The sequence below is a fragment of the Triticum dicoccoides genome, chromosome 1A (genome assembly GCF_002162155.2).
Source record: "Triticum dicoccoides isolate Atlit2015 ecotype Zavitan chromosome 1A, WEW_v2.0, whole genome shotgun sequence".
NCBI classification, from domain to species: Eukaryota; Viridiplantae; Streptophyta; class Magnoliopsida; order Poales; family Poaceae; genus Triticum; species Triticum dicoccoides.
This window is the reverse complement of record NC_041380.1, coordinates 561,101,655-561,115,229: the sequence shown is the minus strand read 5'-3', so window position 1 is coordinate 561,115,229 and position 13,575 is coordinate 561,101,655. Positions and strand designations below refer to the sequence as shown.

Genomic DNA, 13,575 nt, shown 5'->3' with positions numbered 1-13,575 from the left:
ATCATCCCTTCCTCTTCGGGGAAAACCAACGCAGTGCTAAAAGAGGTAGCAATGCCAAGTATTACTCAGGTTGTGAGCCACGAAGAACAAATGAGTGGAGGACTTTTTCCTAGAGTTCTGAAAGGTTGATGACACGTCAGGTTTTGCGATTTTTAAGGTATTCATGCGCACACTGGATTCTCTTGATTTGAATGTCGCTAATGCGAGAGATCATGGCTATGACAATGTTTCCAATATGAAGGGCCAACACCAAGGTGTCCAAAGTTATTTGATTCAAATTAACCTTAAAACGTTATAGATGCCATGCCTATGACATAGTTTGATTTTCACTCCTTTTGATGTGGTGAAATCTTGCAAACAAGGTATTACATTATTCTTTGTTATACAGTGGATATATGTATAGTTTTCATGTTCTACTAAAAGGTGTAATGTTTTGCTTGACAATCTTTCAAGAGGACCAAAACTAACCCTCAAACCTTTGTCCAGTGCTCATTGGGTGAGTCCAACAAAGAGTGTGCAGACTATTAGGTACCAAACTCTGCAAGTAAGATCAATTCCGAAGGAATTGGAGGAGCCTTCTATGATGAACCAACAGTCGTAAGTGATGCTCATTCTTTGTTCAGTGCTCTTGAGAATTTTGAAAGTTTAGTTGGTACTCTGGTGTGGCATAATGTTTTGTTTTCTGCAAATATGCTGCGCCAAAAGTTCCATGAAAAGATTATGTGCATAGGTGCACTAACAAACATGTTTAAGAGGTCATAGCATATTTTTAGAAGTACATAACTAAAGTCTGATGCTAGTATTGAGATTGGAAAAGCCATTGCAGCTGGTAGAGACATACAGAGCCAAATTTTTCTACAGAACTTCAAAGTAAACGTGAGAAGTATTTTGCTGAACAATGATAAGATGAAGAAATACAGTTGTCAGTTATGGAATCCTTCAGATTCAATTATTTTCTAGTAATCGTTGACGTGAAATTCGTTCATTGACTACTCATTTTGAGAAGCTGGAGAAATTTGAAAAGCTGTTTGGTTCATATTCAATTAAAAAATACGAAGTCCTTGGATGGCAATAATTTGCAGAAGTAGTTATCATGAGAAATCATCCTAAAGCAGTGCAACAAGCATCCGAGGACTTCAGATTTTTTGAATCACTTAATAATTTTCATAATAATTTTCTAGATATAACTTCCACCTACGATTGTTTTGTATTGCTAATATATCATGACATGAAAAACATAGAGCAAACAATTTGGCGCAACAAGCATCCTGATACCATGCTGGCATTAGTGTATTACACATTTCACAAGGGTCGATGCTTACTGTTGTCAACATAGGTAAGACAGATAGGAGCTCACCATTTCGGCCACGAACGAAAATTCTTGCACATGTGAGAACAAAGACATGAGAAAGACGTTGTGATTATCTGCATGATCCTAGCAAGAGGATGGATAGATCCCCAACCAGTCCTAGAACTAAGGAGTTTTAAGCAGATATTGAAGCCCCCCCCCCATGGCTCCCTCGTATCACTCCCTGCAGGGCGATCAGGGGGCCAACCCCAGCGCCCCGGCTGCCGCCCCCTACCCCCTCTCCTCCACCTCGTCGTCCCCAGAGACGAGCCCCGACTAAGCCCGGGCACCGCTAGTGATGGGGACTGCGGGGATCTAGGCTGCAGCCCCGCGGTCTGGAGGGACCGGCGGCACGAGATCGCCCTTCGATCTTCGTCTTTCCCGACGGTTCAGCGCTGCTCCGGTGGCTTCATGGGGAGGGCGGATAAGGAAGGGATGTGGCCATGGTTGACTGGTCGGTGGCGCCTCCGGTCAGATCTGATCTGGTCGGCGTCGTTGGCTGTGGTGGCCATCTCCTCCGTCGGGGGTGGTCGGCCTGAGGCTGGATGGTCAAATCTTGAGATGTGCCATCTAGTTTTGGCTGGGAGTCGGGAAGACATAGTTGTCGGTGAAAACCGAGCCGATGGCAGGCAATGGAGGCGTTCTGTGTCATTACCATGATGAAGCCATCGTCGTTTAACAACTATCGACCCGCTCGTGCTGCTCCGGGGAAACCCTAGGATCTGGTCTTCCAGATCGGACGATGAAGGTACTGTAGTGTTGTTTTCTCTCTTGGAAGCATCGTTTATGGAGCAGAGCTGGAAGACAGAGGCAGGAGGTGGAGCGGCTTCGTCTTGCATGGAGCTTTCGATGGAGATGTCAAGTCATGCCTAGCCGACAGGTGCTACGTTGTGTCATGCCTGATCGGCAGGTGCTACGCACGACAGATCTTCCAGTATCTTCGCGTATGGACGGAAGAGCGCGGGCCGTGGCACCGTTGAACGCCATGATGGCGTCAATGGATGGAAGGACTAGCAAGGATGATGCAAATCTCTCTGCTGAAGATGGGTCAGCGGTTCGATGATGATGGCGGCGTCTAAATGTGTGCATGTGGTGTACGCTTTACGTCTGCTGCACCGGCTGTGGGTTCCAATACGTTATGTAGATGGATCGGCGACGGCGCCGGTTTTAGATATGGGGAGCGAGAGCACTCAACATTATCGAGTTTTGTAGGTGTGAGTGATGGCTACGGGTGGTTTGACGTATGTTCTTGTTAGATCTATGTTGAATAATAAATAAAGACGACCGTATGCATCAATTGATGCAGAGGCCGAGGGTCTTAACCTTATTTTCCAAAAAAAAGCAAGAGGATGGACATGAGGGGTGGTGGATAGCTTTCAAATATACAATGGTAAGCAATGATACACATCTTGTATTATTCAGAGCGGCCCTCTTCTTTTTGCTACATGGCTTTCTTGGTCGTGTCATCGTGTGGTTCTAAACTCCTCAGATCAACGTTGATTGAATACAGACTAAACACATTTGAATGGATCTATGAGGCTTCAGTCTGTGACCTGCAGACCTTGACTAGAACGAACTTGTGTGCACCAATGCTGGAGACATCACCCACATGGAGGCGGAGAAAAACCACGAGCTTAGCCTGACAGTCTGACACGACGACTTGGACTTTAGACTTGTACGTTTCTTTGCCCCGAAGGCTAAGCTGAATAGTAGTAGCACTCATTGCCTGGAAATGTTTCTCTGTCGTGGTTGAAATGTCTCAAACTTTCTTCGCATATTATTATGATTAACTTTGTCTGCAATCTCCTGCTTGTTTGAATTGTTGAGGACCATGTACGTATGCGTTACGGTAAGCATAAATAAAACTATCAAAAGCAGAGATATATTGTCTCCATACGTGGCCCCATTTGCTACTAATAATGCCACAAGACAACTTGCTTGAGAGTTATCTTAAGTCCGAATTCCCTGCCTTGCACCTGATGCTGGTTTGCAGAAACACAACACAGAGACAGACATAATAGGGAACGCATTACGCATGCATGGTTGCTCTGGACGAACGTGTTGTCAATTGGGAATTTCTCCCGATGGCTACGTGGATAAGGGAGTCGACGGAATTAGAACCTGGCTTGTGCGTAGATGGCTTCCTCGATCGACAGCTAGCTTCTCTTGTTGTACCCAAGATGCGTGAAGCCACTGTAGACGTATAGCACCGTTTTATTCTTGTGCGGAGAAAAAGAGCGGTCGATGCCACTTGTGTCTTTTTAACAACATATTGGGCTGGAGTAGAGTAGCCTTTTGTTTTCTGAATGCTGCCGCTTGGTGATGGGCGGTAGGTATGCAGGATTCCATTCCGTGGGTGTCCGTCAGCAACGATTTACGTATACGTTTGTCCTCGATCGCTAGTTGTTAGTCTGAGACGCAATCAATAATTATCTGCCGAAAGCACATGAGAGGATCACTGTCATATCGATCGACTTCACGGAAATGGATCGATTCCGTCATCTGTTTCGGACGGTATGGATACGCAAGATTAGTTGACCGCGATTCCATTGTTGGACAAATGAAGCCCGTCGGCACCGTACTGAAATTGTTTCTTTCTCGTCAAACATTCAACACTCTGTCAAGCAGAGGGTACTTGTGCATTTTCGTGAGTGAAATGCGTCACTAATCTATAAACTCAAACTGATCGCATATTTTAGGCCAACAACTTAAGAAGTGATCAGATTTAGTCTGCAAACTCGTTGATTTGATCAAATAAAGTCAAAACCGGCCGCATAGGGAAAAAACCGACCACGTGGATGCCATGTCATCATTCCTTTGACTGCTCATGAATTCACTATTCTTTGCAGGGGTCTATTTGCAAATTGGCCGGTTTTTCCTCATAAACCATGCTAACGTCGTTTGGAGTGAAAAAAGTATTAGAAAATTGTGTTGGCTAGGACTTGAACCTTGTTCGTTCGGACTATGCACTGTCTCAATGACCACTGCAACAACATCAGGTTTGCACACTGCTTTGCATCCCAGTATATATATTTTCACATAGAACCAGGAGAGAGAGAAAAAACAGGCGTTGTCGATTTCAATCAGGCAATCTCTTTCCTTATCTTTCGCTTGACTGTTGCCTTACAAATGCTATTGCCATTGAAGTCATGTTCTTTATATTGTCTGAAGTGTGAGTTATGTATTGAATGTGATGTTTTATATGGTCGACAAGATGTATATATTTTGCTTTCAAAAAATCTGTCTATTGGAACATAAATTAGTTTATAGTGTATATACATGTACAGCAAAAGGATGCTTATTGGAACATAAATCGCTTCATGGTGTATTGGTCTGGAAGCCAATTTCTAAACTAGACGGCCTGTGTTCAAAAATCCTCAGAACATGCGTTTTAATATATTTTTTTCTCCTGATTATACGTAAATATATATATATATATATATATATGTATATATACATCTGAGCAGCATATTAGTGTGGTAACGTGGTGTTCCAGTGGTCATTCAGGCATTGTCTAAGGTGAACGGCCAAGGTTCAAGTCCTTGGAAACACAATTTTTTAATAGTTTTCACTCCAAACAACGTTAGCATGGTTTATGAGAAAAAACCCCTCCACTTTGCAAATAGACCCCTGTAAAAAGTAATGAATTCACAGCAGTCAAAAGGTCGATGACAAAGTATCCACGTAGCCGGTTTTTTCCCGGTCGGGCCGGTTTTGATCTTGTTTGATCAAATCAACGAGTTTGCGGACTAAATCCGATCACTTCTTAAGTTGTTGCCTAAAGTGTGCGATCAATTTGAGTTTGTGGACTAGTGGCGCATATCACTCCATTTTCGTCCAACTAAATCATGTATAGTACTCCCTCCGTCCCATAATATAAGATGATTTTGCAGTTTAATTTAAACTGTAAAAACGTCTTATAGTACGAGACACAGATGTAGTAGTAAACTACTCCCTCCGTTCCTAAATATTTGTCTTTCTAGACATTTCAAATGACTACTACATACATCCGTATGTAGACATATTTTAGAGTGTAGATTCACTCATTTTGCTTCGTATGTAGTCACTTGTTGAAATGCGTAGAAAGACAAGTATTTAGGAACGGAGGGAGTAATAATAGTACGAAAAGTGATCGGCTCGATGGGTGAATGGTGGTGGCCAAGTGGGGGTGTAAATTAATTAAGCATTTGACCAAGCTCTGAACTGATCTGCTGTGATGCGCTAACATGGGCATGGGGTATCTGTCAAGTTTGACGAGTGTCCGCTCCACCCAATGGCATCCCATGCCCTCCCAACATCGTGCTTATCCTCTGACGTTATCGCTCCGATTTTTCTACTATCATATTTGTTTATTTCGTGCCCCCCAAGAACCAACGAAATATACTCCAACTTGCTGCATACGTACTCTACGTATATGTGGAGAAGGCGAAGTGAAACCTACCAGCTGGTTGGGTTGCTTCTTGATCGGGGTTAGCCGGTAGAAACCGTGTGGAGGTAATAAATTAGGTTATAGAAAAATCAACTAGTAGTATAAAATACTTACACCTAGCGACAGTGAAATTATGTGGCTCGAAGAGAGGTACAAGAAAAGCATTGTGGGGAAGACCCTGTGACTGAAGAACGAGGACCGGCGCGTGGATGTGAGCCACCCACGGAGTCGGCCGGGACCTGCAACTGCAACGCCATGGAAGGTTGACTCGCCATAACTGTAGACTTTGGAGCAGCTAGGCAGCAGCCAGCGGCAGTAACCAGGGTTCAGCTTCCTGGTATCGCGGTATTACGAATTTATGATCGTCGTCGTCGTCCTCGTCCTCGCGTTCACCCAACAGAGTCACGAGACAGACAGGTGTATATATATATGTTTGCACGGCCGTGCCATGCATGTCATCTGTGGTGGCCATGGATCTCGGCGGCCACTGTGGCAAACTTAACTGCAGGTCCCCTGCCTCCGATCTCTGAATCCTGATCTACTCATATGTTTCAACTTTTCAACGTGCACAGACCGAATGCTATGATTTGTCAACGGTCGCCGAAGTCGGGCTGCCTTAGCTGTCCCCGGGCGCCCTGGATCGACGTGCTGTGTGTGTCGGGTAGGGGTCGGGGACCCTCGATCTGGTCCATGGCTGGAGCCGTCGCTGCCGTGTGTATACGTCGCGCGGTCGTCGTCGCCGGCAGAAACTTCCAAGAATGAACAACGAATTTTGCCATCCATCCGGTACCTGTGAAGTTGGGTAGCCATGGCATCGATGGATCCTGGTCCACCTTCACCGTCGTACCAAGTGCTACCACTACATTATTCCTTCTCTGACACCGGCGGTGGGCGGTGACTAACTAAAGGAAAGACCTCGGAAGATAACACAAGACTTGGGACGCGTCGAGAGATGTGGAAGGTACGTGTGGACTACACAGACATCGCTTCTCCTTTTTGTTTTTGAACACAGTGCTCATATATACACGCACACACTCAACCATATATGAACACATATGCAAGCTCTATCCCTACAAGCATCTAAAGACTTAGCCGGCAAATCATTTTGAGATTGACGAACTCACCGAAGACGCCTCGTAGTCGACATAAACGTCTTCTCCCATCGAATGCACATTGCCGAAAATTCTGAAATAAATACGAGTATCAAGACTGGGCTGGGGATACAATTGTCCACCTAACCATCCAAACCACAGGTTGGTTCGCAACACACATCGCTTCTCAATATATGTGCGTGTGATCTCTTTTTTTTTTGCGAGGGTGTATGTGTGTGTGATCGATCAAGTGCCGAGCTATGCAATATCAATTTGGTAAAAGGACACGATAAAATTAGGGGGATAATCCGCAAACGTTCGTACCGAGGACCCAACACGGTGCTGCATCGGTCCATGGATGTGTTTGTGTGTCCGAAATCCGCAAACCGATCATAAACCCGGGGAGGTTTGCAGGATTCCGGACGTCCATCATGTACGCGCCTGACCGCCATGTCCCACCAAAAACTCTCTCCACATAAAAAACCCTCTTCACGTCAAACGGTTGTCATGCATCATGTCGATCAGGCCGCTTCAGAGCGAACGTGACACCACGTCATTGCTACCGGTGAGAGCGACGTGACCGGACAAGCGGGCGGCACAACTTCAATGCCGATGCGGCGACCGAGAAGTCTACTCATGTGCGCCACATTGAAGCCGGCTGCCTGTCCGTTCACCTGATCGCTGCTATTTAAGCATGGCTACAACGCTGCCAACACCACACCTCACATCCTATCATTCTCCCATCTCCTGTCACCGCCGATCTGCTCTTCTCCGTCTCTACTCATCGTCATCGACGATACTAAAGTATTGGTTCTCCGCATCGGTAGGTGGTGGCTTTGAATCTCCTTTCGGATCACGGCGCCGCCGCCAACACTCTCCCAGGCTGTTATCCTCCATGGTGCCCGGCTCCTATTAGAAGGAGATCTCATGCGGCGACGATGAGCAGTAGTCGCGCCTCCTCGCGGAGGCCATGGTGACAGACGAGAAGTACCAAGTGAATCGAGATATCCTCCTTGAGCTCATGGACCATGGGACGGCACTGCCACCACCACAGCCCCATCGTGTTAAGGTGAAGCCTGTGTCTCCGCCTCTCCGGTGCGTCAGGGCAGAGCATTTCTCCCCCAGGTGCAATTGTGGCATCCAAATCGGATGCCACATATAGGAGGAGCAGTTGTCGCCACCACTCACAGCCGGTACACCCGCATCGACGAGTCATGTCGCCACCATACCATTGGCTTATCAATGCCATGAAGGAGGAGGTGCCTTCGGAAATCGTGAAGGCGCGTGGACGCCTCCTCCAATATCTCAGCGGCTACGGTGGTGTGGTGGCTCCTCGTTCGTGGAGCATCATGTTGGCGAAGGAGAGGACGGCCAGGGAGACGACACTGAAGGGGCAGCGTTCGTGAAGTCCAACGCCACGTCGGCCTGGGTCCTCACAAAGGCATGGGCCTGCAGCTGGTTGGTGACCACCCTAGAGAAGTCTTTGCGGCGAGCGCTGCCTCGACAGGGTGCTCGCCAAGATCCGAGAGGAATAGTCGCTCAGCGACACCTTCGCCGTCGTCGGCATGGGCAAGGCCAGGGCTCCCTGACCAAGGTCGGTGTTGGGCGAGGCGGCTCTTCGCACGACACAGGAGGATGCCGAGGTGGATCCTCCGCGAGCACCAGGTGGCGGCCGGGCAGGGTTGCCCCGTCCCTGCTTCCTTCCGTTGCTGGAAAGACCACTCCGACGACAACAACATCACTGATGGAGATGGAGGTGCCGGCCTACCCCGCTAGACATACTAGGTTACCGTCCACCACAAACCAGTTGAGGTTTTTGCAGCCTTTAGTTGAATGGATGAAATATTGTCCCGTTTATGTAAAGTATATTGAACTTTATGTCCGTTTACATGAATTTGGTCGTTTGCATGAATTACGTTTAAGTTCTATTATTGCGGGTGAATGTTTGGGGCAAGCGTTCAATGGCCGGCTTCAGTATCACTGTTCGCGGACAAATAGTATGCCCATTTTGAGGTTCGTGTTGGAGATGCCCTAATGTAGGATTTACTATATCTGATTATGTATTTAGCCAATGGATGGAGACGTACATATATACTCTTCTTCTTGTTGAAACGCAGCCACAGCAATATCTGGTGGATCGAGACGGATATACTAGTCCCCTATGAAATTAAGAGACGTGTGGGCGCGCCTTCTCCTGTACAAATGGCAGCCGTAGTTTATCTGTTAATTTCGGCCTGGATAGGATGGATAGAACATACACGGAGTAGGCCGGTGAACCTGGTCGCAAACCACGGCCTGCGCATGCTGCCGGGCTTATCCTGCCCGAACATTTTCGGAACCATAGTCTCCTCGCTCCTGTCTCTTCCTTCCTTCCTAGGAATTTAAATATGGGTGTGTCTAGGGCACATTTAGATATGCTCTAGTTATTGCACATTTAAGTGAGTGAATTAAGCATAAAGAGAAAAGAAAAAAGAAAAAAAGGAAATATCCACACGAATCTCCACGTAAGATCAATGACATAGAACTTAGATGTGCAATACTTATGGCACATCTAGATGTGCTTTAGCAAAACTGTTTAAATGTCTCACGCCAAAACTACTAGTAGTACACACACCATCATATTGAGGCTACCATCGTCATCAACTAGGTGGGACGTCGTACACTTTGTACACTCTAGAAACCGGCGTGCGTGCGCCGTAGATTCCATCCAACTGGGGTATTAGTGGTCTCTCTCCTTTTCCACATTTTCCTTCTTGTCAAAGTCTCAAAAACCGGTGAACATTCCGCAAGCAATTCTGGTCAGGTGCCAAGATTCGCAACGAACGAATCACCTTTATCGATTATCATTGCGGCACATTTAGTATTTGATGCACACGTCTAAGAACGGAAGAACAACCCTTGTATGAAGTTAACTACCACCGGTGACCATTTTTTGTTTTTGCGATTACACTGAAATACACACAAACACAGACACCAACACGAGTGCACCAATGAACCATAGCTACAATGACACTGACCACTGATAGATCCTAGAATATGATTGAATCCCTACGTTGAGCCCACCTGGCGTGAGTGTAAATGTGAGTGCCAGATTTAAATCCTTTTTTATAGAAAATGAGGATCACCCCCTTATTGGGTGGGGGTCATTGGCGTGGCCAGAATTTTGAAATAGTGTGGTCCGGTCAACTCAACGTTTTTGGACAGAAAAAAACATGCCAACATACTGGTACAATTTTTTTAAAATCACCGATGCAAAGACAAGAATTTGCATAAAGAAAAAGCAACTGCATACTCCGAAGGAGATGAAAAGCATTCCTGCCTTTGGCGCTTCCGCATCGGCCAATCGTGCATTGCCTACCTTCGCCTACCACACGCCACTGACAGTCTTTCGTGTCACTGAGCTCTTTGTCGGCTACGGCTAATGAAGAATTGAGATATGGCAATATTACACCGATGTTCTATTCGGATCATACTGTCGTACTATGACATGACCACGGAACATGGATCATACTATTTTTCGAGTCCAATGTGAGTCATGTGGACTCTGGTAGCTGTGTTGTACTTTTTTCTGGGGTGAAGTCTATGAACCGGTCGCAAAATCCACTGATGGTCCGTGGACCACCTTGGGCACTGGGTGGAGTCGCTTACAAAACGCTATCACCATCACCCTACCAAGAGGTGATTTTCAACTAACAGTTTCATTAATATAGGAACTTCAAATTTTGAAACCAATGGTCAATATACCACAACTTAATTTGATATGATCGAACAGACAACCTTCCATGGTGGTATTTAATCACATAGTTTCAACTGAATTTTCTCGATGCCTCGCTTAATCAACATTACAATAAGATTTTTGGTAATTTGCAGTTGCGTGGAATTTTGTAAGATGTCATTCATCTAAGCTCGCACATCACCAACAACTAAACTTTCCATTATTGTTGTGTGACATTTGTTTTACAGTAGTGTGATTTTAGTTTGTAGGATTGTATGAAATGGGGTCATTTGTTGAGCTTTTCAATTTCGAGGACAAACCAGTTTTGGACCTTCCGAAATATGTGAAAATTTGCATATTACAGAAATGATTTTGGATTTTACAGTTATAATTCCCACCTATTTTTAATGAATTTTAACTGAATTTAAATTTATTCTGAAATTAATTTGAATCTGCTCTGGCTTTCCGGGTTAAAAATATTTTGGACCCCACTGATATATGCAAAATTTCATTGAATTTTTTTACCCTTAACAGTCATAGATCTAGGAAAATTTCGAACGAACGGATGAATAGACAAGCACGTAGCTTGCCACAATAATGTTTCCCTAACATTATTCCCCTGTTGCTATCTAGCTGCTAGCCCCATCTCTCTCCCACCTGTCACATACACACAGTGCCAGTGCCCACTTTAGTTTCCTGCTGTTGCTAAGTATAGCATATACAGATCGAGCGTATCACATCCATCGCCATTGGCCATATCATCTCATGGTCAGGTGAGGTGCATGCATACAATTATGGGCCGGGGATCAGATAACTCCCGGAGCCTTTCTGCACTTGCGGCCGAGCCACATGCATGCACCTGGCCTGGACCGTCGCCTGTAGCACGCGTCGCAGTCCTCTCAACCCACATGACATGAGAAAGGGCACCAAAACGAGAGAGTCAAATCGCGACATGTAGCCGACGTCTCCTTGCATCCCAGTTTGGGAGATGAAGGGGATGGCCAGATGAAAAGCTCCAAATATGCATAACATATTGCTAGCTTCTGGCATGGAGTAGTCATCCCGATCTCTCTCTCTCTCTTCAGAGATATCTAGGGCATAATTGGTAGCATTTCTTCGGTGAACACTTGCCATTTCGAGAACGGGCTTAATTTACAGTAGATTAATTAAAGAAGACTGGATTTAGAGCTAACTTGTGTATGAGAAGAAGAGGAAAAAAAAGGCAAACACTTGGACCGATCAAGAGCTCTAAGCTACTAACATGGAAATTTGGAGGCAAGCAAAGCAACCATGGAGGAAAAACGCTAGCTGGCTAGGTCAGCGCGAAGTCTATGCACCGCTTCTTCCAGACCGCGTGCGCCGGAGTGGCCGCTGCGCTGGCGTCCATGGATCTCTTGCTTGTCTTGGGCACCATGCTGCAGTCCTCGTGCTCGGGCGCGTGACTCGGCGCCGGCGCCGTGAGAAGGTCGACGCCGAAGAGTCGCACGGTCCTCATCACGGGTGCCGGCGACGGGGCGGCCGCCGCGTTGACGAAAGTCGTCGTCATCGTCGTGGTCTTGGACCGGAGCTTGCAGTCGATGAAGAGCTGGTTGCTGCCTGAGGCAGAGCGGTAGAACCCGACGGCGTCGCCGGCGTGCAGGCCCTTCTCCTTGACAAAGCGGCTCCAGCCCTTGGTGAGCACGTAGCTCTGGCTGCTGTTCCAGTACGAGTACCGGAACCTCCACACCTTGCCGGCCGAGTCGTCGAAGTTGAGAAGCATGCCCTTGCACTCGCCGGACACGGCGGCGCCGGCGGAAGGAAGCTGGAGAGGAAAGTGCTTCTCGGCGTGCTGCTTCGGTATCACAAGCCGGTTCAGCTTCCCCACGTCGCTGGGCGTGACCGTCTTGTCGAACAGGTGCTCGCGCCGCGCCGCCGGCGAGGGCGAAGCCGCCGAAGAGGGCGACGAGGCGGGAGGCACCGAGGACGATGTAGGGGAGGACGCCGCAGCGGCGGCGAAGTAGGCGCGCTTGTACTGAGCGAGCTCGTCGGGATAGGTGTGCTTGCGCAGCATGTCGACGACCTCGGCCTTGGAGCGGGCAGCGAGGAAGCGGAGCTCGGCGGCGTCCTCCGGGTCGGACTCGGTGAGCGGGCGGAAGTTGGTGACTGCGTCGCGGCCGCGGAAGCGCTGCGCCGCCGCGTCGTAGGCGCGCGCAGCCTCGGCCTCCCCCGTGAAGGTGCCGAGCCAGACGCGCTGGTGGCGCTCGTAGATCTGCGCGCCCCAGCGCCCGTTGGGCTGCGGCACCACGCCCTTGTACTTGGAGGACGGCAGCCTGCCGACGCGGCCGGAGTCCGCCTCGGCGCCGGGCTCCGGCGCGTCCATGACCGCGCTGGCCCCGCTGCCCACGCGCTGCAGCGGCTTGGTCGCCGGCGCGGCCGGGGACGGAGAGGCCTTCTTGCCCGTGGACGCGCCGCTGCTCACGTCGTCCACGAGGCAGCTTCTTGCGCTGTCCATCCGAATCCGATCACCGAGAAATCAAGAAGATGCTTAGCTCGGGAGAGAAGTAGAGCTTAGCTAAAAGCTGAAGCTAGCTGTGGTGGGAATGGAGGCAGTAGGTAGGTAGAGGAGCAGCAGAGGCAAGTGCGTGTGTTATATAGAGGATCGAGGAGGTGAGTGTGAGTGTGGCTAAGCTAGCTGGTGCATACATCAACCACACCATATTCTATTGTTCTATCTCTGTATACTATTTCTACACATGGGCTTATGGTTTTGTTTTTGTCTTTCATATATGTGTGTAGTAGATAACACATGCATATACTCCATGCTGGTGTTTCTTTTATTTATATGCTGTTGTTTTATATTTGCATAGTAGATATTAGTAATGTTTTAAATTTATATTTTGGACATGATTCCATTTTTTAGTATTAGATATCAATTTTGCTAAGTCTCAGTCGATTGAAACTTTGTTACGCCTCAGTCGATAATATATTACTTTGACCTTGCATGAGGATTCTA

The 13,575-nt window shown here is 47.5% G+C and overlaps 1 protein-coding gene across 1 annotated transcript; it reads right to left on the bottom strand.

Moving 5' to 3' along the window:
* Positions 1-11,694: 11,694 nt before the first annotated feature.
* Positions 11,695-13,167, bottom strand: LOC119289963 (AP2/ERF and B3 domain-containing protein Os05g0549800-like). Its single transcript, XM_037569123.1, has one exon. The coding sequence runs from the start codon at positions 13,072-13,074 to the stop codon at positions 11,896-11,898; it is 1,179 nt and encodes a 392-aa protein (XP_037425020.1). The 5' UTR covers positions 13,075-13,167; the 3' UTR covers positions 11,695-11,895.
* Between the last annotated feature and the right edge of the window lie 408 nt (positions 13,168-13,575).

What these genes read in the sequence shown, in the direction of transcription:
- LOC119289963 (XM_037569123.1), bottom strand. Translation starts at nt 13,074, where the DNA reads ATGGACAGCGCAAGAAGCTGCCTCGTGGACGACGTGAGCAGCGGCGCG.